The 21,940-nt window shown below is 42.4% G+C and overlaps 1 protein-coding gene across 1 annotated transcript in view; it reads left to right on the top strand.

Moving 5' to 3' along the window:
- Positions 1 to 1,031: 1,031 nt before the first annotated feature.
- SLC1A1 (solute carrier family 1 member 1) overlaps positions 1,032 to 21,940 on the top strand; it is a 48,903-nt gene continuing 27,994 nt past the window's right edge. The window contains exons 1-2 of the mRNA XM_071730083.1: positions 1,032 to 1,338; positions 15,904 to 16,044. Of these exons, the coding sequence (XP_071586184.1) occupies positions 1,248 to 1,338; positions 15,904 to 16,044 (232 nt within the window). The 5' untranslated portion in view covers positions 1,032 to 1,247. The remainder of the gene's footprint in view (positions 1,339 to 15,903; positions 16,045 to 21,940) is intronic.

Raw genomic sequence — 21,940 nt, forward strand, 5'->3', positions numbered from 1 at the left:
GTCACATGCAGAAATAATGCACATTTTGGAATGAATGGTGTCAAGCGTAATTAAATAAGACAAACTAAACTTTCATTCAGCACTCTCCACATCCTTCAGCAAGACAACAACAGAACAATAGTCTTTTTTTTTCTTTTCTTTTCTTATATTTACCAGAAAGTCTCCCAACTGGGAAAATAATCATCAGTTTTATAAACATATATTGAAAACCCTGCCATAATACCACAGCAAACTGGGTTCTCACATTATATACATCTCAATCATGCTTACAGATGGAAAGGCAGGAGACCACTGCATGGAACAAAATTCCTCCTTGCAGTTTTGGTATTTGAACTAATCAGGACAAAACCCCAGTGGGATATCCTACAACCCATTTCAGGACTCCTTGCCCCCAGGTTCCCCACCAGGAGTAGGGTGCTGGATATTTAATCAGAGACGATGCAGCAGAGGCATTGGTGCCCTTCCAGCAGACACCAACGCCCGGGTCCAACCCTTCTTCCCGGAGATGCGGGCCTCCTACACGGCCCTGCAGAGCGTGGTGTTTGCCTGCCGGGATGTGTGGCAACACCGGCCCTGCCGTGGGACTGCCTCCCCTCAGGCGTCAGGGCTGTCAGGTATGGCGGGGAATGGCTTACATGACTCTCTGGCACAAAACCCAGTGGCCCGGCCCAGCCTGGGGCACGGAAGCAGGGTCAAACAAATGCTTTGCTGGGGCAGAGGGGTTCGGGCACGGCACCTCGCCCGCCACAGCCTCAGGCTGCCGGTCTTTTGCAGCGCCCACTGTGAAGCGCTCCGGGCAGCGGCCCCACGGGGCGGTGGAGTTTGGGTTTTGTCCACCCTGGGCGAGTTCGAGGAGGACTCTGTGGTCCCCGCACAGCCGGGGCAGGCATATGAGAAAGGCCAGCGAGGATCATTGACTGGGGAAGGGGCCTCACCCCGCAAGCCAGCGAAGCGGGCAGCGAGGTGGGGGTGTGCAGGAGCGGGGTGGGCAGGAGGCGGGCGAGCGGGCGAGGGGGCGGGCGGGAGGGACGGGCATGCCGAGGGGCGGGCGGAGGGCCGGGCTCTCCCGTTGCCAGGTGAGGGGCATCGTCTCCGCCTCCCGTCTGTAAGCGCGCAGGAGCGCGGAGCGCAGGCAGGGGTGCGGTGCGGTGCGGTGCGATTCGGTTCGGCTCGGTTCAGCTCGCACGGCACGGCACAGCGTGGAGCTCTTCAGGCCGTTACCCCGTCTGCCGCGGCCGCCCCCCGCTATGGCGAAGACGCGCAAGAAGGGATGCAGCTGCCCGGGCTTCCTGAGGAAGAATTGGCTCCTGCTGAGCACGGTGGCCGCCGTGCTGATGGGTGAGTGAGGGGGAAAGGCGGGCGGCAGGGAGGCAGTGCGGCGCCGCCGCCCACCGCACGGCCTTGCCCGACACGTTAGGGCCCTGCCCGTCGCAGGGCCGGCGCGGCGCTAGATCGGGGCCCGTGGGGGAGCGCCGGGCAATTCCAGCGAGGGGCGCTCCGCGGCAACGGGCGGGAGGACCGAACCGGGCGATCTGCGTCCGTCCGTCCGTCCGTCCCTCACCTTCCCTCCCGGTCGCACCGGTGCCGTGGAAGGCTACCGCCTGTATCGGAGGGCGAGGGTGCTTCGGGGCCGGCCGGGGTGCTTCGGGACCGGGGCGTAGCGTAGCCGTGGGCGCGGGGGGACAGGTCCGCAGAGGCAGGGTGCTGTGGGGGACAGTTTCGCAGGGATAAGCGCTGCGTGCCTCGCCCCCGAGCGATCAGATTGGCAGCGGGGTGCCGATACCTGGGGTGCCCGGCGCCCTCTGGGCTGGGCTTGCCCCCCAGCGTGCGGCTCTCCAGCCTGTGTGACAAAGGTCTGGTAATTAGCAGGGTAAAGCTGTGTTACGAAAAGCCTGCGAGTGCAGCGGAAGGTAAGTGAGTCCTTCGTGCCGGGGTACTGCAGGCCTCCATGGCCAGACCCCCAGCAGGCGGTGTCCCGGACTCCCCCTGCACACCTGAGGAGGCGAGGGCGGGGGAAGGATGGAGACAGCGTGCTTAAAGCCAGCACCGACGGCGGGGGAACAAGCCGGGACACACGGCGCCTCCAGCTCTCCTGCAGGTTGGAGCCCTGGTGGGATGGAGCCTGCTGGGCACTGGTGGTGGCTTTGGGGTGCTTCTGGTGGCCTAAGCAAGCAATGCAACTGGAAAAGTTTGGCAATGCCACCCCGATTTCAGAAAGGTGTTATTGTAAAGGTAGGAGGATTTCTCCTTGCCGACAACTTTCTGAGGGAGTGAAGAACAACATCCTTTTAAGAATAGATGGGCAAAAGGGCCAAGAGAAGCTGTTAAATGACTTCTCCAAAGGGTCTTTTCCATTGGATGTAATTTTTGTCGTAGTCACACGCCCCTTTTTGTTTCCTTTGTGATGATTTTGATGTTAAGCAAGCAGACCTTCCTTCGTGTTATTGCTCCTGTAGAGAAGTGCTGCTTTGAGTACTTCATTAACAGCACTTGCTGTTTGATGAATCTTTCTGAGATTAATTTTCTAGTGATTTGAATTTTGGCTGGATCATACCTATTTCTGTATGAGTTTGTTCAAGAAAGAACTATTCTTTTGGAATTCCACTCAGCTATATATAAGCTGGGATCAGAGGTGTACTTGTACACGTGTGTTTTCCTTCATGAATTCAGTACTTGAAAAATCTCGGTTATTTTTCACTTCCTTAATTAATGGAAAGATTTTTGTGTGTTCTGTGTACCATGTGCTAAGGGCTTGCTTGGAGAATCTGGCTCTAACAATTGGAGGAGTGTGTTTGTGTGTCAGTGACTTTATGTGCACAATAACTTTTTCAGGTACTCCTGTCAGGTACATTTCTACAAGCTGGCATACTTATTGTCCAGTTACAGAAGTGGTTAATAAAAATTCCCTTCTCATTATCTTCAATGGATGTAGGTAGACTTGAAGTGTGTGGTGTGATCCTACAAGCTGATAATTCTAAAAGCCATAGAGCCTGACTGTGGAAACTCCCAGGACAATTGATCCTTAATCCCCTAATACCCAAGAGGGATCCACATCAAGAGAGTCACAGGCACCCAGATACCTCCAGTGTCTTTGCATTTCCCCACCTGCTACCTCTACACCTCTACATTTTTAATTTATTTTTTTTTAACTGAAAACATCTCAATGGGTTATTCAAAGAAAACAAAACTCACATGGTTGGTTTTCTTACCTTAGCAGAATCTGTTTCAGCCCATCAAATTGATACAAGGAGATCTATGAACTCAGATTTGGAGCCTGAAATTGACTGAATTTCAGAATTAAGACTAATTCTGAGGCTTGCATTTCACATAACTTCAGTGACACATTTTCCTGAATGCTTGGACTGAGAAGGGCTCATCTGCACCTCCCCTTTCTCACTGCCCTTCTCTAGGAGACAGAGAGGCAGGAGAGTAGCAGCCTCACATAGGTAACTGCTGAGGAGGGCTGTCTCACATCTTTTTGCTCCTTACTGAGCCCAAAGCAGCTAAAATTAAAAAAGCAGTTCAAAAGACTGTATCTTCAGTGTTTAATAAAGAAAGTTGTATTGCTTCTGGTTTGTACAATCAAGTAAAAGAAAAGCAGAAACTTACTCACCCAGAAACAGGTTTCCAAAGGACAATTGCAAGGTTAAGAGTTTAAGTCACACTTCATAGGATTCTCATAGAACATCTATTTTTTGTTACCACTTTGTCTCCCAGAGGTCACTGCTGCAACGCAGCCAGAAGCAGTCATGAAGGTAAAAGGCTGATGGTGTGTAAATACTTACTCATTATTCTGTAGGAGGTAGTTTGTAGTCATGGACAATTCTTCAGCGGAACAGGCAATGGAAATAAAACTGCAAGTGATTCAAGTAGATACGGTCTCAGGCACTGAGTTGCTGTTGCACACCATACATGTCATTTAACAGCTTCTCTTGGCCCTTTTGCCCATCTATTCTTAAGGTGTCTTTTTACAAACTCAAAGAGTGTATGCACATAGGTTGTTTGGGGGTTCTGGGGGTTTTTTTTTTGTTTGTTTGTTTTTTGATACTTACAAAGTCCATAAGACTAGTATCTTTTTGTAATAGAACTGTGGTTGGGGAACATTGTTTCTGAAGGATTCTGCTTGCATAAATTTGCAGGCTACAGGTACTTTTTTTGTTGTTCACTTAATGGGATGTCTGTCACTTCATAGACAGATTCAGGACTTCAGATCCTGCCCGTGACTCTGAAGGTGTCTTTCAGCAGCACCTGTGGGTCACTGAAGTGGCTCAGCTCTTCGTGAGGCAGGGATGCGAAATTCCGTATTTATCACCAGCCAGCAGGGACTGTGCGTGGCAGGCATCCTGCCACCAGCCAGCCACGGGTCCCTTTTGCCAAAGGCCCATAAAAGCCATCCAGAGCACCCCGGTGCTCTGCCGATCACGTCACCCTTCGGCCTTCCCCCGTGCGCAGGTGACGCTGTGCCCTCGTGCCGCACCTCGGACCTGCCGGGAAAGGGGGCGGTGACGTCACGGCCGGTCGGCGGGAGCTGTCCGAGGTGGCGGGAAGGGGACGGGAGCACCCGGGGGAGGGGCGGGAGGGGGTGGTGGGAGGCAGCGATCAAGTGGGTGAAAGGGGAGACGGTGGGCATCTCTGGCATGCCAGAATGCCCGCTTTTGGCACCTCTGGAGAGGGGGGAATTGTTCATCGCTGAACGATTATTCAGTGTCTGCAGGATCGGACACCTTGTTTCTGCAGTTCCGGTGTTGGGAGATTGCTGGCATCAGACCTTCTGTCACGGTTTGGGCCCAGCTGGTACCAACCAGGCCTCTGCTCGCTCGCTGCCCATCTTCACTATGGGACAAGGAGGGTACTCACCCCCCATCTTCACTGTGGGACAATCTACCCAAAGGCTCCTTAATTGAGACAGGAATAGGGAGTTTTTCACTTCCCCATTTACATAACCAGGCAAAACCTTGGGAAGCAAAACCCCCCCTAATTTAATCTGCAAGGAGAAAGAAAAACATGGCCAGATTTTAATACTTTCTGCCCTGCTCCCCTCCCTTCCCAGGACTGAATTCCTTCCCTACTGCCTCCCCTCAGGGCACAGGGGAGGGGCAGGGGGGGTTTAGGGTCAGTTCCCCACACGGTGTTTCTGCCACTCCTTCCTCCTCAGGGTGAGTTCTCCTCACACTCTCCCTCTGCTCCAACTCGGGGTCCCTCTCACGGGAGAGTCCTTCAGGAACCCCTCTGACATGAGTCCCTCCCACAGGTGCAGTCCCTCAGGCACAGACTGCTCCAGCCTGGGCTGCACACAGGGTCACGGCTGCTTCAGGAGCAGTCACCTCCTCTGGCACGGGGTCCTACACGGCTGCAGATCCACATCTGCCCCTTTTCATGATCCTGCACAGGCTGCTGCTTCACATCTGCCCACCTGTGACACTTCAGGGGCTACAAATCCACATTTACCCCACCACGGTTCTCCAAGGAATGTTTCACTGTGCTTCCTTAGGGACTGCTCCCCTGTGTTCCTCCATGGGCTGCAGGGCACAGCTGACATCTCACCAGGGGCTGCAGGGAAATCTCTGCTTGGACACCTTTCCCCACACTTCTTCACTGGCCTTGCTATCTTTTCTATGACATTTCTCACTTCATCCTCTACTCTGCTCTGCTGGTCCTTTTCTTATATTTTTACAGTTTCATTTCCCGTTCTTGAATATGTTACTTGCAGAGGCACATCCATCTTCCCATATCTGCTCAGCCTTGGGCAGAGGCTGGGCCAGAATTGGAACCAGGGGAGCTTCTTGCAGGAGCCATCCCTGTGGCCCCCCACTTCCAAAACACCACTGCACTAACCCTAGACGCTTCCTTTTCACCCAGCATTTGGCAGTGGGACTAAAATATACGTAATTCTTTCCTGTAACACCATCATCACAGAAACTTTGAATGGTGTAACTATAGCTGTTTGCCAGGATGTGATCGGTGCAGCAGCCACAGGAGCTTGTCTTGTGCTCTATGATGTCACCCCAGCAGTCCATATAAAAAAAATGTATTAGGTTTAATTTTAATGCAAATTATTATGTTTCAATATCAAATTGTAATTCCTCCCTGTAAGAATAATTTTTGTTCATGGGTCTTTGTTTAAAAAAAATAATTGTCAGGTGCATTCACACCTGCTAATTGTAGCTGGAAGGGCTAGGCTTGCTATATAATCATCTGAGGGGATTCGACATCTGGTTTTAAAAACACTAGTTTCTTTAATATTCATCCCTGGCAGAGAAGCTCAGCACATGCTAGCATTACTGGACACTCACCAGTGCATTCTTGCACTAATGAATGTCTCCCAGGACGAAGACAGAATGATTAGTAATCTATCACTCTGTTGGTGGCCTCTGACCACACAGAAAGCACTGTGAATCCAGCGGCCTCCACATACTCCTGAGAGTAGGAAGCTTCTTTTGCAAATAGAGCCTGCATCCTCTACACTCCATAAACCTATAAAGTCTTTACATGTCTCCCAGTAAGTTGTTTCTGTATTTGACATGTAATTTAAAAATAAAAAGCCCATTCTGTATATGGTGTAAAGCTTCACTGTTTTTCATTTCCACCTCCAGCTACCTTTATCAAAAAGTAGCCCATTAGCTGTCTTCTCTACCATTTCTCTTTGCTCCCACAATAGCATTTGAGGGTTACAAAACAATGAAGCAGATTAGTTGCCTCTTGAAATACACTAGCAAAACCAGAGCTCTTCTCTTCACAGCAGGAAAAAAATTGAAGGAAATACACCAAAGCGAAGGAGTTTTACTGTTTCTGTTTCTGACAGGTATAGTTGTAAAGCAAACATTTGATTAATTTACTTTGTTCTGAAACCTAATGTTTTATTAACTTGGAATTTATAACAGTGAGGACCAGGCATCCTGAATCAACTGTGCTAGCATAGAAATTTAACAGAAGTCTGGTTTCTTCCTGGCGTTACGTAGGACAGCATAGATGATACTTGTGACTTCTTATGCCTCTTTAGAAAGCTGTGATGGTTGTCTGTCTGTCTTTCTGTGCTTTGCTGCATACAGCTCAACACAGGATGGGACAAGTTGAGGAACGTCTGAAGCCCAGCAGTTTGTTAAAACCAGAAAATAAAATAGAATGGCCAGAAGTTGCACCTGAGAGTTCTACATACAACAGAGGATCAAAAATGCCCTGAGCCAGAAATGTGGCCAACAAAAGAAATCAAAGATAGCAGTAGTTAAGCATGATGTCTGTTTAGCATGTGAGCTGTTTTGAAGCAAAGAAAACCTAACTTTCATTTCTTATTCTGGCATGTGAAGTGCTTTCCTGTTGTCCATGTATTTTGTGTCTTGTTTTAAAGTAAAGCCTGGGTTTCACATTATGTTAGTGAAGTGAAACTATCGCTAGAGCTGAACTGTTAGATAAAGAGGGCTTTGGAAGGAGTGAACCTAAGGTGAATTTACGCTTTAGGAAGCCCCTCTGGAAAGTCAATGAAGTGTTTCTTTCCATTTGAAACAGTAATACCAGTGATAATACCAGCAAAATGCTTGCTGTTTCCAATTACAAAAATATTTTTTGTTTTCTGTCTTTGAGACTATTCATAAAAAACAATTGTGCTGTTTGTAAATCTACCTTTTTTTTCTTTTTTTTTTTTAAAAAAAAGCCTCATAGGATTTGTGGAAGACATTCTTACTTATGTCTTCACTATGATATCTCATTCTGAAATCACACCTGTATAATTTATTATGCTGCAGATTGGAGCTCTATTGGACTAAGTGTTCCAGATATATTTGTCCATCTACCATTTTTCCAGGTATTTCACATTCCATGAGAATGTGATAGCATGCCAGAATAATAAATGTGACATGTGATAACTATTTCTGTTAATTAATAATAATGTGGATAATCTTAGTATTTTCATAATACATTTTAAAATATAATTTTTTTTTCCTTTCATGCTTTTGGAACTATGAACAACCTGGACTTACTTAATCTGAACTAATTTTCTGGGTCATGCCTCTGAACCATTCCATGATTTCTCAACACTTCTGTCTTCATTAGTTTCAGAACAATGATGTTTCTGCATGTCACTCTTTTAATTTCCACTAAATTACTTTTCCAGCTGCTTATCTCAATTACAGTCAGAATCATCCTACTGCCCTTCCAGCAAGGGAATAACTAGAGCAGTATGTCCTGTTTACTGTCCTTTCCTTTAATCACAGTTTAAAACAGAAGCTGTAACAAAGGTCAGAATCCAGCAGCTACTTCCATCTACTAGTGTCTCACCTTTCTTATACTATTGCCAACCATTTAGTTTCCTGTGTATTTCAGGGGTCTTAAATGACAGTGTCTTTTTCCTGATGTGCTCTATTAGGTTAGTATCTCTTGGACTGCACAGGGTGTCAAAAGGTGGGATATAGCTTTGGGATAGCAAGCAAATGTTGTGGAAAGAGAACAGAAGATCAGTGGGCTTTAACAAGAAATTGTGAGAATTTGTAGATTTGTGGGTGGCATTGGAGTGGTGCCATTTGTATCATAATATGTGAGCACAGCATTAGATGCTAGGAACACCAGAATGGGGGACATGGCAGTATCTAAAATGAGTAACAAAAGATGTTCAAATAATAGTGCTGTTTTATAAAATTGAATAGATTTGGAGGATGCACCAAGACCTGTACATGTCTTAATGACTGTAGAGGAGAACACAGTAAAGAAGACACTCACGTTACAGATGGATAGGGTGAAGAAAAGTCGTAGTGGTTATACAAGTGTCAGCTGAAAGGTGTCATGGGGAAAGCCTGCAAAAGGAAAAAGGGAAGTTACCATTGCCACATTATTTTTCACTTTTATGGTAGAACACAAAAGTATAAGATTGAAAGATATCTCCTTGATTATCACATCTAATCTACTGATGCTACATGATTTTCTATAAATTTCTGTAGCATACCATGCTCCACCTGAAGGCTGGATAAGCTTCTCAGTGCTGCATGTCCTCCTTGGAAGCTGTGTTCATCAAACTGATTGTTGAAAGCTTTACAGTCTCCAGTCTAAATGTATTCAGGTTCAATATGGATCAATTTGTTGAAACATCGGTCTTTCCCTGATATTCAGTCATTTTCTGTATTTGTAGCTCTCTTATCCATGTTGGACAATCCAAGCTCTTTAATCTTCCTCCTTTCAGAAGGTAGACTTCTCGTTCTTTCTATTCTACTTTCTATAGCCCTTCTTTGCCTGTATTCCAGTTTGAATTCACATTTGTTGAAGCTTGAAAAATTGCATACAGTATTCCACATCAGAGCATGTGCTTTCACCAGAGCACATTGAAATTCATGAGGAAAAGTAGGCTGAATAGCTGCTGGGAAAGAACTGTCATTTTCCTCAAATTACTTAATTTATAATAGAATGTTTATTATGTTATACTTGTAAGTACTGTACTTAATTTCACAAATCTAACGAGTCACTGAATTTGTTGAAAAACTGGGAAAGAGGAAAGCTGATTTATCTCGGCAGAGTTAAGGACTAACCAAGGAATATATTCTTCACAACACTGCTCTGTATTTTTTCTGTATATTAAGGGACAGTTCCTATTGGTAGGTTCTGTATGACAGTTCTTGCTAGTGTAGTGAGATACATACACAGAATCTTTCTTTCTTTCCTGCAGGTCTATTCTTTTATCTTGGCTTTTCTAGCTAGAATTTACAGCTGCATACTGAAAATACTTGGAAGATATGTGCACATGAAATTACCCTGCAGCATATCCTTTTTCTGTCTGAAACAACTGCCTTTGGTTTGACTAAGGGTGGAGCAGGTCCTGTGCAGGGCTGCATTGCAGAGAGGCAGCTCTGTGTTATCACTGACTTTTGTATCAATGCTTTGTTATCAGCCCTGCTACAGGCTCCTGCAGCACAGAAAGCAGAAGGAGCTATGTGGCTTTGCTGGTTGCAGCAGCCTTTACACCTGCTGTGAGTAAGGGGAGTATCCCACACTGGAGAATCTGGTTTTTACCCCTCCAGCCACTACTTCATCTTGCCTTCATTCCTCAAAGTCCATCACAGGGAGTCACAGACCACCTGAACTTTCCTCACACTGCAGTCAGATGACAGTGTCTTCTGCTAAGGAATTTACAACCCCTGCACACTCTCAACAGGTTGGTCAGAGAGGACACAGCAGAGGAATGATGAGCACATCTTACTGCAGTACATTCCTACTAAGTGTTTTTCAGTAGGCCAAGATCCAACTTAGAGACTTCATTCTGCAAGATTTCTGAGAGGACTTTTCTTCACATATCTTTGTAGTCAAGCTGGCAACACCAACATCCAAAGACAGTTGCCATACAGTTGCCATACAATTGCACCCTAGGGACTCTAAACCCTGCCTCACTAGTTGCCTGCAGTTTTCTAAGAACAACTTTTTTCAGCCAGTATTAGTAGGTGTATTAGAAGGAATATTCATTGTCAAGTAGAAAATGGAACAGTGAAATACGTAACTTCAGAAAATATTAAAATAATCCAAAGAGAGCTGTATGAACAGCTCAAATAATAAGTTTATTATTATAAGTAAGAATTTCTTCTACATCCTGTGTTGCAGTGTTCTGTAGTTGGCACTGTGTATCACAGCCAGGGATATTAGAGAAAATTTAGAGAGAGCAGAAATGACATTATGAAGGGCTCAGAATCCCACAGCCTACAAAAATCTTGCCTACCTGTGCTGCAATTTCATGTTTGTATTTAATGCCCTGTATCCTGGTTCAGAACAAGTCAGTGAACTTTTCTTGCCAGGCCTTTCAATCTCATGAATCACCTGCTGTAAAGATAACCCAGTTAAGACCCACTGACAGATGTAATTGTATTCTAGTCTGTCACGTGAATAGCATATCATGTGAAGTTATGAAGAGCTTAATCACTTTATTAATAGCACAGTCCAGGTTTCTGCACTACAGTTAAATACTGGCCTTGAACCCTGTGTCTTCTTGCAATGTCGTATCAAAGCAAAGTTCTTATAACTGTCCCAGTGTTTTATCAGTATCAGCCAGAATTGCTAACTGTGCTCCAGGTAAAGAGTTTCTATCAGAAGAGTTTTTCTATCAAAACAGGGAGATTAAATACCACAACCTTTTTTTTTTTTTTTTCGTGTGTATGTGAATACTTCAGTTATTTCTTTGTCAGTCATGAGTTGTTTTACTAATGAGTGACTGTAAAGAAAGTGAAGGTGCATAGTATCATGCTGTCTTGTCATCAGAGGTGTTACCATGTTCTGAAGAGCATCCAGCCCACCATGGCAGTGACATAAACCAAGTAGCTACAGTCACTTCATACTTGCCATGCCCTGGACAGATTCAGCTACTCAGAGGTTCTGAGTTTTCAAACTGTGTTGGCCACACATAATTATAAAAAAAAAAATGCTTCAGGATTCAGGATTCCCTGAAAAAATGTGATTTGTCTTCATATTTGGTTGCTCAGGTAGCTGCTGAGTGGACAGCACATTTTTACAAGTTTACAACTGCAGGAGGACAATCTCTGGCACTCCCTGTGTGGGCTAATACAGATAAGCCCAGATATTACGAAATCTGTTTAAACAGCGTGTGCATTCCTTAATCATTTCCAAATCAGTGTCATGAGCAGCATCACAGTACTTGAAGAAAAATGTAGTAGTCCCATAGTTTTTCCTATGCCAGGAATTTGTGTTTTTCCTTAGACACCATTTCAGAAACAGCAATCTGCAAAAAAGCATTACTCCATGTGTAGGGCAAGCTGTGGTAAACAAGAGTTCACCAGACACCCAAATGTCACAGAGTTATCTATTACTATCTTTGCAGATAGGCAGGACCTACAACATAATGGTGTCCCAGGACACATTCTACCTAATTTCTGTGGTTCACTTGCTGTACACCCATGCACAGGCCAGACTGGTTCTGCCACACAACCTGATATCAACCCCTTGGCCCTGGGAAGCCTGAGGCTTGGCAGATGTGATGGATTTAGTGCTACGTGCAGCGCAGCCAATTGCAGGTGCTGTCCCTCTTGCTGCTTCCCTTCCCCTGCCATAACTGTAAACATCGAGTGTTATCAGTCCTAGCAGCAGACACTGATTGAGAAACTTGCTGTTAAGGTCAGCAAGTACAGCTACTTAGAAAAGAGTTAGCTGAAAGAAAAATTACGAGACAATTAGTTTTGTGCTGGCCCAAACCAAGACACACAACAAAAAATGTCCCATACAGAGGAGGAATATATCCCCTCTAGTTTTTTATGCTGGGATTACTAGGACTACCTGAAAGACGGGGTGCCAACAGATTTGTTTTGGTTTGCTTGGGTTAAGCAGGTTTTTTTCACTCCATTCTGTTTTTCTTCTCTAATTCTTCTCACCCTCACCCCTCACTTCTCCTAGTCTGTTTTTATGGCCTTTCTTTTAGGGATATTCTGTCTGTTAACAAACATGTAAGAACAACATGCTACCTGGAAGAGTAATGCCAAGTGGCCAAGGCATGTGTTATATCCTATGAGTTCAAGCAAGAGAAGTGTCCTGTGGCTTCTTCATATGTTGCAATCCCAGGGACTCAGGCTGCACATTTCACTTTCTATGTCAGTGGCTCCTGGAACAGGAAATGTAGACACCATGCTGTACAGCATGTGCTGTACTACACAGAATTCCAAGGATATTTGTGTTAGGAAGTTAAAATAAAGACATAGAATTGTGCTGGTTTTTCCATCTTTGGTCTTGCCTTCTGCCCAGCATTACATAAATCTGGACCTGAAGTGCTTCGTGCTGTTGAGATGCAAGTAGAAAATTACCCTTGTAAAAATCGTAACTGAGCTTTGACATGTGGACAAGAAGGAAAAGCAAGGACAGAGAATGAAAAATTTCAGCATGGTCATGAAAAAAGGTGGAGTGGTGGAAAATAAGGAAAGGTGAAGAGGAGAAGGAGGAAAACTGATGTTTTGTTCTTTAAAAAAAGCAAAAGCAAATTATTCCTTAAAAGAAAAATACAGAAATTAAAAGAAAGTAAAATCCTAAAATGTAGTGGAGACTTTGCATACTATATAGTGCAGTTGTTAGAAGCAATTGCACACGTAAGAATGAGTTTCAGAAATAGTGGAGTATCGCTATAATTCATATAGATAAATTAATATTTTAGGAGACTTTTGTCTGTACTTGCTCAGGGCTACTGATTATAATCAATGTGATGCTAAAATATCTTCATGCTGTGCTACACTTCTTTCTGTGCATTGTAATTCCCAGTAAAAAAATTCCAGTTGTACTTGATTATTTAGAGGAGAATCAAAATGTTCTGTTTATGTCCCTTTTTAATAACTATGCAAATTTATTCTGCTGCTTTTGTAGCCATCTCTTGTTACTATTACAAAATAAAATTTCTTTCTTTTTTTGTACCATAATAAATTCAAGTACCATATGCTAGATGTTAACTCTAATTAAAAGGTAGCTGCATTTTACTGTATTTTTGACATACTACACAAGTTAATGTGGATATGCTTGCTCTGCCTACTAAGGAATTGCATGAACAAGCAAGTGAGAGCAAAAAAGTAATGTCAAGAGTTTACTGGAATGGGAAGTCTATTCTCAGTTATTGCCACTAGAAAAATAATATAAAAAATTTAAAAATATAAATATGTAAGTGAAGAAGTTTAAAAAAAAAAACACACGCTAAAATTTTGAGACCACACGGGAACTTTTTAAGTGAAATCCAAAGAAGTGGAAAATAGAACAGTGGATGGTGAAAATGGGGGTGAATATTTCTACCTGCTAGTAATCCTGTTAAGTGGTCAATGATCAAACTTCTCAGTTTGTCAAACACGACAGTGACCACCTGGAATGAAAGGAACATGGTCAGAGTATGTCCTAGTCACACCTGCCCAAAGTGAAGTGGAATTACACAACTTTCAATGAACATAAAGTCTAGTCTTGCTTCAGTTCAAGCATATGCCTAAGTTGTGTGAATAGTCTGAAGACATAAGTACCTGTGTGCTTAGATCCAGCTGTTCACAGTAGTGTTTTCAGGATTAAAGCCACAGCAACTTGCCTCAGTGCAATCATTTTTCAAACAGAATTATTGCTTGTACTTACCATAAAGTGCAGACTAATTAATAGCAACACATTTCACTTAGGCTCTAGATAAAGAGCATTTACATAATATTGTGAATATCATGAAGTCAATGAAGAATCAAGGTTGTTGCAAGGAACTAAAACTTTCCATGTTCACTGGCCCAGATGACACCTGAATCAGAAATCTTAATAGTTGCTTTGAGCAGCCTATTTGCCCAAAAGGTTATTTTTCTCATTTTCCGTTTCTTTATGAACAGAAAAGGCTTGGTGAAAGTTTATAATCTCCCTGAAGTTTCTTTCAGTTTGTTTTTGCAGATGCAGACAGAGCATAAAAAGATTGTTAATTATCTTTTTGTGCTCTCAGATTCTGTGAAGGTATCTATTGATTTACTTATCTGCATTGACTAACATCCTGATGGTGTGTAAACTCACACAAAGCGCAGCCGTGGTGAATCTTTAGGGAGGTACCTTTACTTGCTAGAAAAGAATGTTAAAGAGTTTCTTCTTAAATAGAGAACTAGATGTGGGATCCCTGTCTGGGATTTCCTTCAGTATCAACAGTATGGAGCAGTTGTCTGTGGATTTGCCTAAATATGGTTTTGAACATGTTTAGTCACTTTACACCAGCTTCTTGGTCAATATTTCAGCATCTAACTTACATGCCTTGTATACCACCAAAAATAAAACTGGGGCAGGAGATGCTTGGGCACTAGAAGCTTTCATGGGTCCATGCAAGTTTACATGAGCCAACAAGGCTGGTAAAGGTAGATTGGTAGCACCTTCTTATGCTAAAGTAACAACAGTGCTGCAAAATATATGCCACTGATGTCACTAAAATACTGAGAAATGTAACTAATTCCATTAACTTTAGTGAGGCTATTCATATGACTAAGACATTTCAGTGTTCAGTGGGTAATGAAGGGTTTGTGTTGCTGTGTCTTTCACTGAATCCAGATAGAAATTGGATCTCTTGATACTCAATTTATTCAGGACTTACTACAAGGTTTGGATGTGAAGTGAGTCATAATGCTTTCTAAACACTGATGAAACAGTGTTCACATCACCAGTGAAAACCAGTGGTTTTTCATTTAAAAAGCATCTTAGAATGGAAAATAAAGGCCTGTCAAACAGAAGAAATCTGTCTTTTAGCCCATGATTTATTTTATTTTGGTAGAACTCTTACCTGTGATTTGTCACAGAAACTATAATTCATATATCATAGCTGATAATTCATTTAATTGAAAGATAAGGAGTACAAAGGTGCCTTATGCTGTGGCTCAGTCACTGTGATTATGCTTATAGTCTGGTATTTTGTAGATTGGCTATGTAGTGTAATTAGTGTGAAATATGCTGAGTGTATTTTTGTTGAAAAATTCCTAGAAATTTAATCTAGTGATTGCAGTCAGACTCTTCTCTGGCTATGGGTGGATGTATTCTCACCAATAAAAGTTATCTAAAATGTTTATATCCTATCTCTTTCTTTAATGTTAGGCAGTGTTTATGTATTGTTTTGATTTTTTAATGCCAGATATGGAAGCTCTAGAGCTAGTAAAAACGGGTGAAAAGTTACTGCTGGACTGAACGGATAATCAGAGAGCATAATAAAAATTTTTCCAAAGGCATGTTTTCTAAAAACATCTCCAAGTTTATGACTGTACGTATTATTACTGTTCCTAGCATCAATATGCAGAACAGAAAAGGAAACATCTCCAATTTGCTTTAGAATTTCCACCATGGCTGTAAAAATGTTTCGCTTTTTCACTCTTTTTGTTTCATTCTTCTCCTACTTCTCCTTCTTTCACTCCATGTCTCTGCTATAAATAACTGCTAATTTGTGTCATATCTTTATGTGTCTTTTAGGTATTGGAGTTGGCATGCTGGTACGGGAATATGGCAAACTGTCTAACCTGGACAAATTCTACTTTTCCTTTCCTGGGGAAGTGCTGATGAGAATGCTCAAACTCATCATTCTGCCGTTAATTATATCAAGTATGATCACAGGTATGAATGCTAATGTACTGTCAGATTATTATTATTGTGGCTTAGCTTTCCTTTAAAACAAAACAAAACAAACCCAACATCTTTAAAAACAACTTGATGGAATTCTGTAATGAAAAATATAGATTGCATACATTTAGATTAAGATTTCCTCTGTGTAATGACCGTGCATTTGGAAGGATTAGGACATTATCTAGTAATAAAGTTATAAAGAGATAACAAATCCTGTTTATAGATTTTTGTATCTCTTTTTGCCTGTTTTCAGGATTGAATTAAATACTTGCAAATTGCAACCCCAAAACCACAGCACATTATCAGGTACAGGGTTGACTATTATAAGAAGCCTCATGCTGTCATTTCACAAGAAAGGGAGAGTTGCTCTCATATTTTACTGTCATAAAAAGAGGAGATTCCTAACCTGAACTTCCCTGGTTTCAAAAAACTTTTGTGAGGTACCTTGCAGGAGCTGTGGTGTTTGCTGAGCCTTCTGTGAGTCCATTCATTTCACTAACCTGACAGAAAATTATACATTAGAAGGAAAAAAATGAAAATTCTGTTTGATATGCTTGGCTCAAAGGAGTTTTGGGAAAGTGCAAGAGATATGGGGTAAGCTGTGTGGCCAGGAAGAGGCAATGGAAAGAAGAGAAAGGCTTCATGCTTTTGGAAGAAGAAAGGAAGCCTGCAGTGGCATAGTAGAATTTGCCAGCAGCTCACCCAGTAGGAACGATTTGCAAAGATTAAAAGATTTGTCAGAGCTGAAAGCAAAGAGTCAGAACTGGATGTTAAATAGCCCTTCTGAGAAAAAAAAAAAAAAAAAAAAAAGGTAAAGAAAGTCAAACAAATTTATTCTTTAAGCATCTACTGAGGGAACAAAGGTCATGATTATTTTCTTTTGGCTTCCTACAATGATTCAGGACACATTTGTCACTATAATGTACATTTTAATCTTGCAAAACCTATACTTCAAAAGTGTGTTCATGTCCTGGTATTTGGTACTTGGTTGCGTGGTAATGGAAATACATCAGATGGTTGACTGCAGAAAAAGAGAGCATGTTGTGAATGGAAAATGGAAAGGGAATTACAATCATGTTATGAAAATACTTTCAGGAATAGGATACTGAATACAAACTCCCAGGCTCCTCAGCTCCAAGAATATCACTGATTTCAGCAGAACACCCTAACGCGGGTCTATGACAGGAAGAGCCTAAGGGAAGCTGCCAAAGCTTTTGGGGCACATCTATAATGCAGTGTGACAGGAACCCAGTGTTAGATTTGAAATGGAGAATGTCAAGAGCTGCAAGACAGACCCGGAGAGGGAAAGGAAAGCAGCAAGAGGCAGAGTGAGAAATCTCTCTTGATTGATTTTGAGCCGCTTGTTGCCACCTCATCATTAACCACCTGAAAGACCAAAAGTGGGTAAGAACCCGAAGGCCACACCAGGGAGGGAAGTTTATTTAAGACAACCTTTATCTCAGCCCAGGGAGACAGCAGACTTCCCTCTGCAGCAGGTCCAGTCTGCATATTGGGCCCTCTGTGCCCCTCAGGAGGGGATCACCCACAGAAATGACCTGTCAATTTTTCTTTTTGGAGAAAAAAAGAAAAAAAAAATGTTTTCTCTTTTCTTTTTCATCATCTTTGAGGCCCTTTTCTGGACTCTCCAGTTATGTCCATCACTTTGTGGACCGTGTACTCCAGGTGCAGTGTCATTGGTGTTGGTTTAGGGAAAAGATTACCTCCTTTCACATGCTTTTCATAGCGCATGCCACAGGAGGCATTTGCTGTGAGATGTTGTTGTCTATGGCTAGCTTGTTTTGTACCTTCTCTGCAGAGCTATTCTCTAGCTTGTCAGCATCCAGCATATATTGGTCTCTTGTATTATTCCTCCCTAGATGTAGAGCTTTGTATTTGTCCTTGATGATCTTAATGTGATTTCTCTTAGATGAATCCAGCCCATCAAGGTACCTCTGAATAGCAGTATAACCATCTCACATATCAGCCACTCCTTCCAGTCTGGTATGATCTGTGAGCTTGCTTAAGGATCTCCATTATCTGGGTCACTGATGAAGATATTAAGCAGTACCAGCCCTAGTACTGACCTCTGGGGTACAGCAGTAGTGGTTTGCCTCCAACTGGTCTTGTGCTGGTGGTCAAAACCTCCTGGATCTGGCAAGTCATTCAGTTTTCAGTTCACCTCACTGTACAATTATCTAACCTGTGTTTTCTTGGTTTTTCTGTGGGGGTGTTACAGGTGACAATGTCAAAAGATTTACTGAAGCCAAGGTAGATAACATGACCTCTTTGCAATCATGAATTTTAGCACATCTCTCCACGTTTGAGTGTGAACCTTCCCTGGCATGAAACAGAAAAGTGTTTTGCTCAAAAGCAACCTTCATCATTGTTGGCTAAATACACTGTGTACATGGATAGCACTATAACTTGCACACTGGCAGTCTCTGGTGAGATGAGATGTCTCACCTCCCACCTCCTTGGGTTTGCATATTATGGAGACCCCCTAAATGGCTTATATCCAAGTATCACAGCTGTCAGACCTGTGTATGTATTCACATGCTCATTGGCAGACATTTAGGGCCTGATACAGGTGAAATTACTGTAGTAAACTTGTTACAATGCTTCAGCTGGGCCTGAATTAGTTCACAAGCTCAGGGGATATTAATTAACTCACCATGAGAGAAAATTAACATTAAGTTGTGTTATTGTGCCTTTGTTGAGGGCTAAGGGTGTGCACAGAGACAATTGCAGTGGCTCATTTGGTGCATACTTGTAAACAGACTAAGGTGCTGCATCCAAAGGCATCTGGGAAGTTTAATGCCTACAGGAGACTATTTTTTTAATGTATGTCATGTCAAAATACTGGATTTTGGTGACCAGTAACATTTTGGCACAAGAATCACGAAGACATGGTTGAAAATGCAATCTGTAGTTTTCTTTTTTAGTATTGAATGCCTTAAAAGGTGATGTCACATCTTGAAAACATCAACTTATACCTATGCTTTTGAGTCACTGAGCATAACATACTGATGCATGTCCCATGACCAGATCCCTGTCAGCCTGGACATAATGATGTAAATCAAGCTTGACAACAAGGAGAGTGATGGTAGGAATCACTCCTTGAGATCCCAGGAGTTTATGAAAAATTTAAACTGTTAGAAATTTGAACTTATTTGCAAAATCCTGTCTAAATGGAAAAACTCAAATTATAAAAGTAAAATTATCCCTCTATTTAAATGGAGGGCTTTGTGTAATGTGTTTTTCCTTTGCAAACCCAGTTCCTCAGAGTGTAAAAGAGAGAAGGCATTGCTTACACACTTACTTCACATAGCATATGAGTTGCATTTTGTGGAATTTTTCCACTGACCTGTCTAGAGGTTGAACTGTAACCTAGTGGAAAACTAACATAAGCTCTAAGCATTTAATTTATTGTAAAAATTTGAAAAGGATGGCTAATAGATCCTTGCTTTGGCAATAGAAGCCTGAGTAGTGCCACGCTTTTTCAAATTGTTTTCAGTCTACCTCGAAGCTGCATTTTGAATGTTGTTTTCTTCTAGAAATTATTTTAATGGATGGCAGATGGAGTTTTAATTTATTTTTACATGTAAGCCTACTGCTGATAATTTAGTTCAAATCATCTAGTTAGTTTGTATCTCCATGAGATTTCAACCCCTCAAATAAGCTAATAGTACACACCAATGCATCATTCATGGGCAGAAATTATTTGTATTTTCTGTTCCCTGCTGTAGTAGTGGCATGGAAAAGCTGAAAATGAAAATCAAAGACCTAGAGTGTTAATCAAGACAATTACTATGACATCCAGGGCTACAGCAGTACTGAGTGTAGTACTTCACACCCCAAACCCACTTTGAAGTCATGGTCTAAAAAGAGGAAATTATTCAGCAAATGCCAAAAATGTGTTATTTTTAGGAGCTCTGTAGGTAGAAAGAATTGAGGGACATCTCTGGTGCTTTCTGGGTGTTTTGAAGTTTAAGTATATAAGTTCTGGGAGTATTTAAAAACCTACAAAATGTCTTTGAAAGTCTTGGAAATTCACAACTACAATTTCATTGAGGGTATGAGAATTCTCTAGAACAGTGCAGTGTATTTTATCTCATGTCTGCACACTGAGCAGACTAGTGGCCTTTAATCACTTCTAGCCTTCTTTTTAATGGATTGAGATTCACGGAGTATGTAATGGCAATTGATATCTGCAAATCTGTTTTCTGTCTGCATAACCATAGGACTTGGGCAGGAGTCAGCTGTGTCCAGTTTCCTCAATAGTTTTTCCCTGTACTTGAGTAAAAGCTGGGGAAATGTACATGCCCAGCTTGCAGCTAATTAACATGATGTGTTTGGCCTTCTTTCCTGCATATGTGTCCCATGTTAGTAGCTAGTGCTAGGAAATCTGGACTCAACACCCCCAGTCTTCCAGATACCACTGAGGTGCCATGGCTCTGCTTCCCATCTCTTTGATCAGTCCTTCTATTATTTCAGACTGCTTTTCTTACTGATTCACAAACTATAGGCTGTGGTCCATGGTACAGAAGTCTCCCTGTCAGGATGGAATATTTTCTGTCAAAAGTTCCCCTAAAAGCTGGCATCACATCTGATAGATTACCTTCTTTTCATGGTGTTTGCAGGGTTAATGCCAGCAATATTAGCTGTGTAACACTCATCTCTGCTCTGTTTTCTGCATCATCCTTGGGGTTAAAAGATGTGACGCATAACACAGGAGATCCATGTCTCAGATCTCGGTATTGATGGCATAGTTTTATCAGCTATTTAACATCTGATTTAAGTTCTACAATAACCTCTCCATCATTTGTTATCTTTTCTCTCTGCTGAAACATTAATAAAGCTTTCCTTTATGTCTCTGACCTTCACTTCACTTCCAGTCTTCACAGACAGTTTCAAAGGGGCTAGAACAGATGCGTGGGAGTTTCCTGACTTGTGAATTTTGTGCAGGATCAGATATGGGGACCACCACAATTCCTTCAAGCAATTGTTGAGGTTTTTGTAGGTTCCACACAGCATACTTCAGGAACAGTGAAGAAGAGACAGTAACAATTGTTACTGAGGGCAGCTCAGTGTGAGCTATGAATACAGCATCTACCTTGTCTGATGCTGTTCCAACCACTGGGTTTCATGCTTTCTGTAGAATGAAATAAATGCTTTCTGTACTCCAGGACCTGCTTTGACTACTGCTGAAGCATCCTGCCACCTACATCTTTCCTACTAACAACTGCACACCCCTTGCTTTGCACTTCATCCTCATAGTACAAATACAATGATTCAACTCCAGACTTATTCTAGCTGGCAAAGACCTGTTAAAATTGTGTGTGAGAGAGGAATTTCCCAGTGAAGTACTTGTGACTTTTCCTGTTTGCAGAGACCTTTGCTTTCCCTGTGGAAAGAGGGTGTTGAATCATGGTTGGTGGGCAGGTATCTTGAATAGGTTATCTTGTTCTTTCCGTTGTTCAAAATTAAAGTGCTGGTTTCCTACCTTGGATTTATGGTTGGAAAATAGTCATTTGCCTTATCACAGTGCCATTGAGCTTGGTGAATGGAGACAAAATGTACAAAATGGGAGGCAAAAGAGCTTAAATGAAGTGGGGGGAAAAAAAAGTATTAAACATATTGTGCTTATTTCTTATGTTTATTTTTGAAAGTCAGAACAGTTCAGATTTGTAACAATTTTTTTTTCTGTCCGCTATATTAGTAATGGAATTCAAAATACAATGAAGCTGTGCCTGAACTCAGGCATAGATCTGCCAGTTCCATTGCCAGTACCAAACATGAGTACAATCAGGGAAACAGTGGAAGAGCAAATCTGTTTTTTTTCCTATAATGCAGGGTTTCCAAACCAATTTTCCGTTGGTATCACCAT

The sequence above is a fragment of the Heliangelus exortis genome, chromosome Z, assembly GCF_036169615.1.
Source record: "Heliangelus exortis chromosome Z, bHelExo1.hap1, whole genome shotgun sequence".
NCBI classification, from domain to species: Eukaryota; Metazoa; Chordata; class Aves; order Apodiformes; family Trochilidae; genus Heliangelus; species Heliangelus exortis.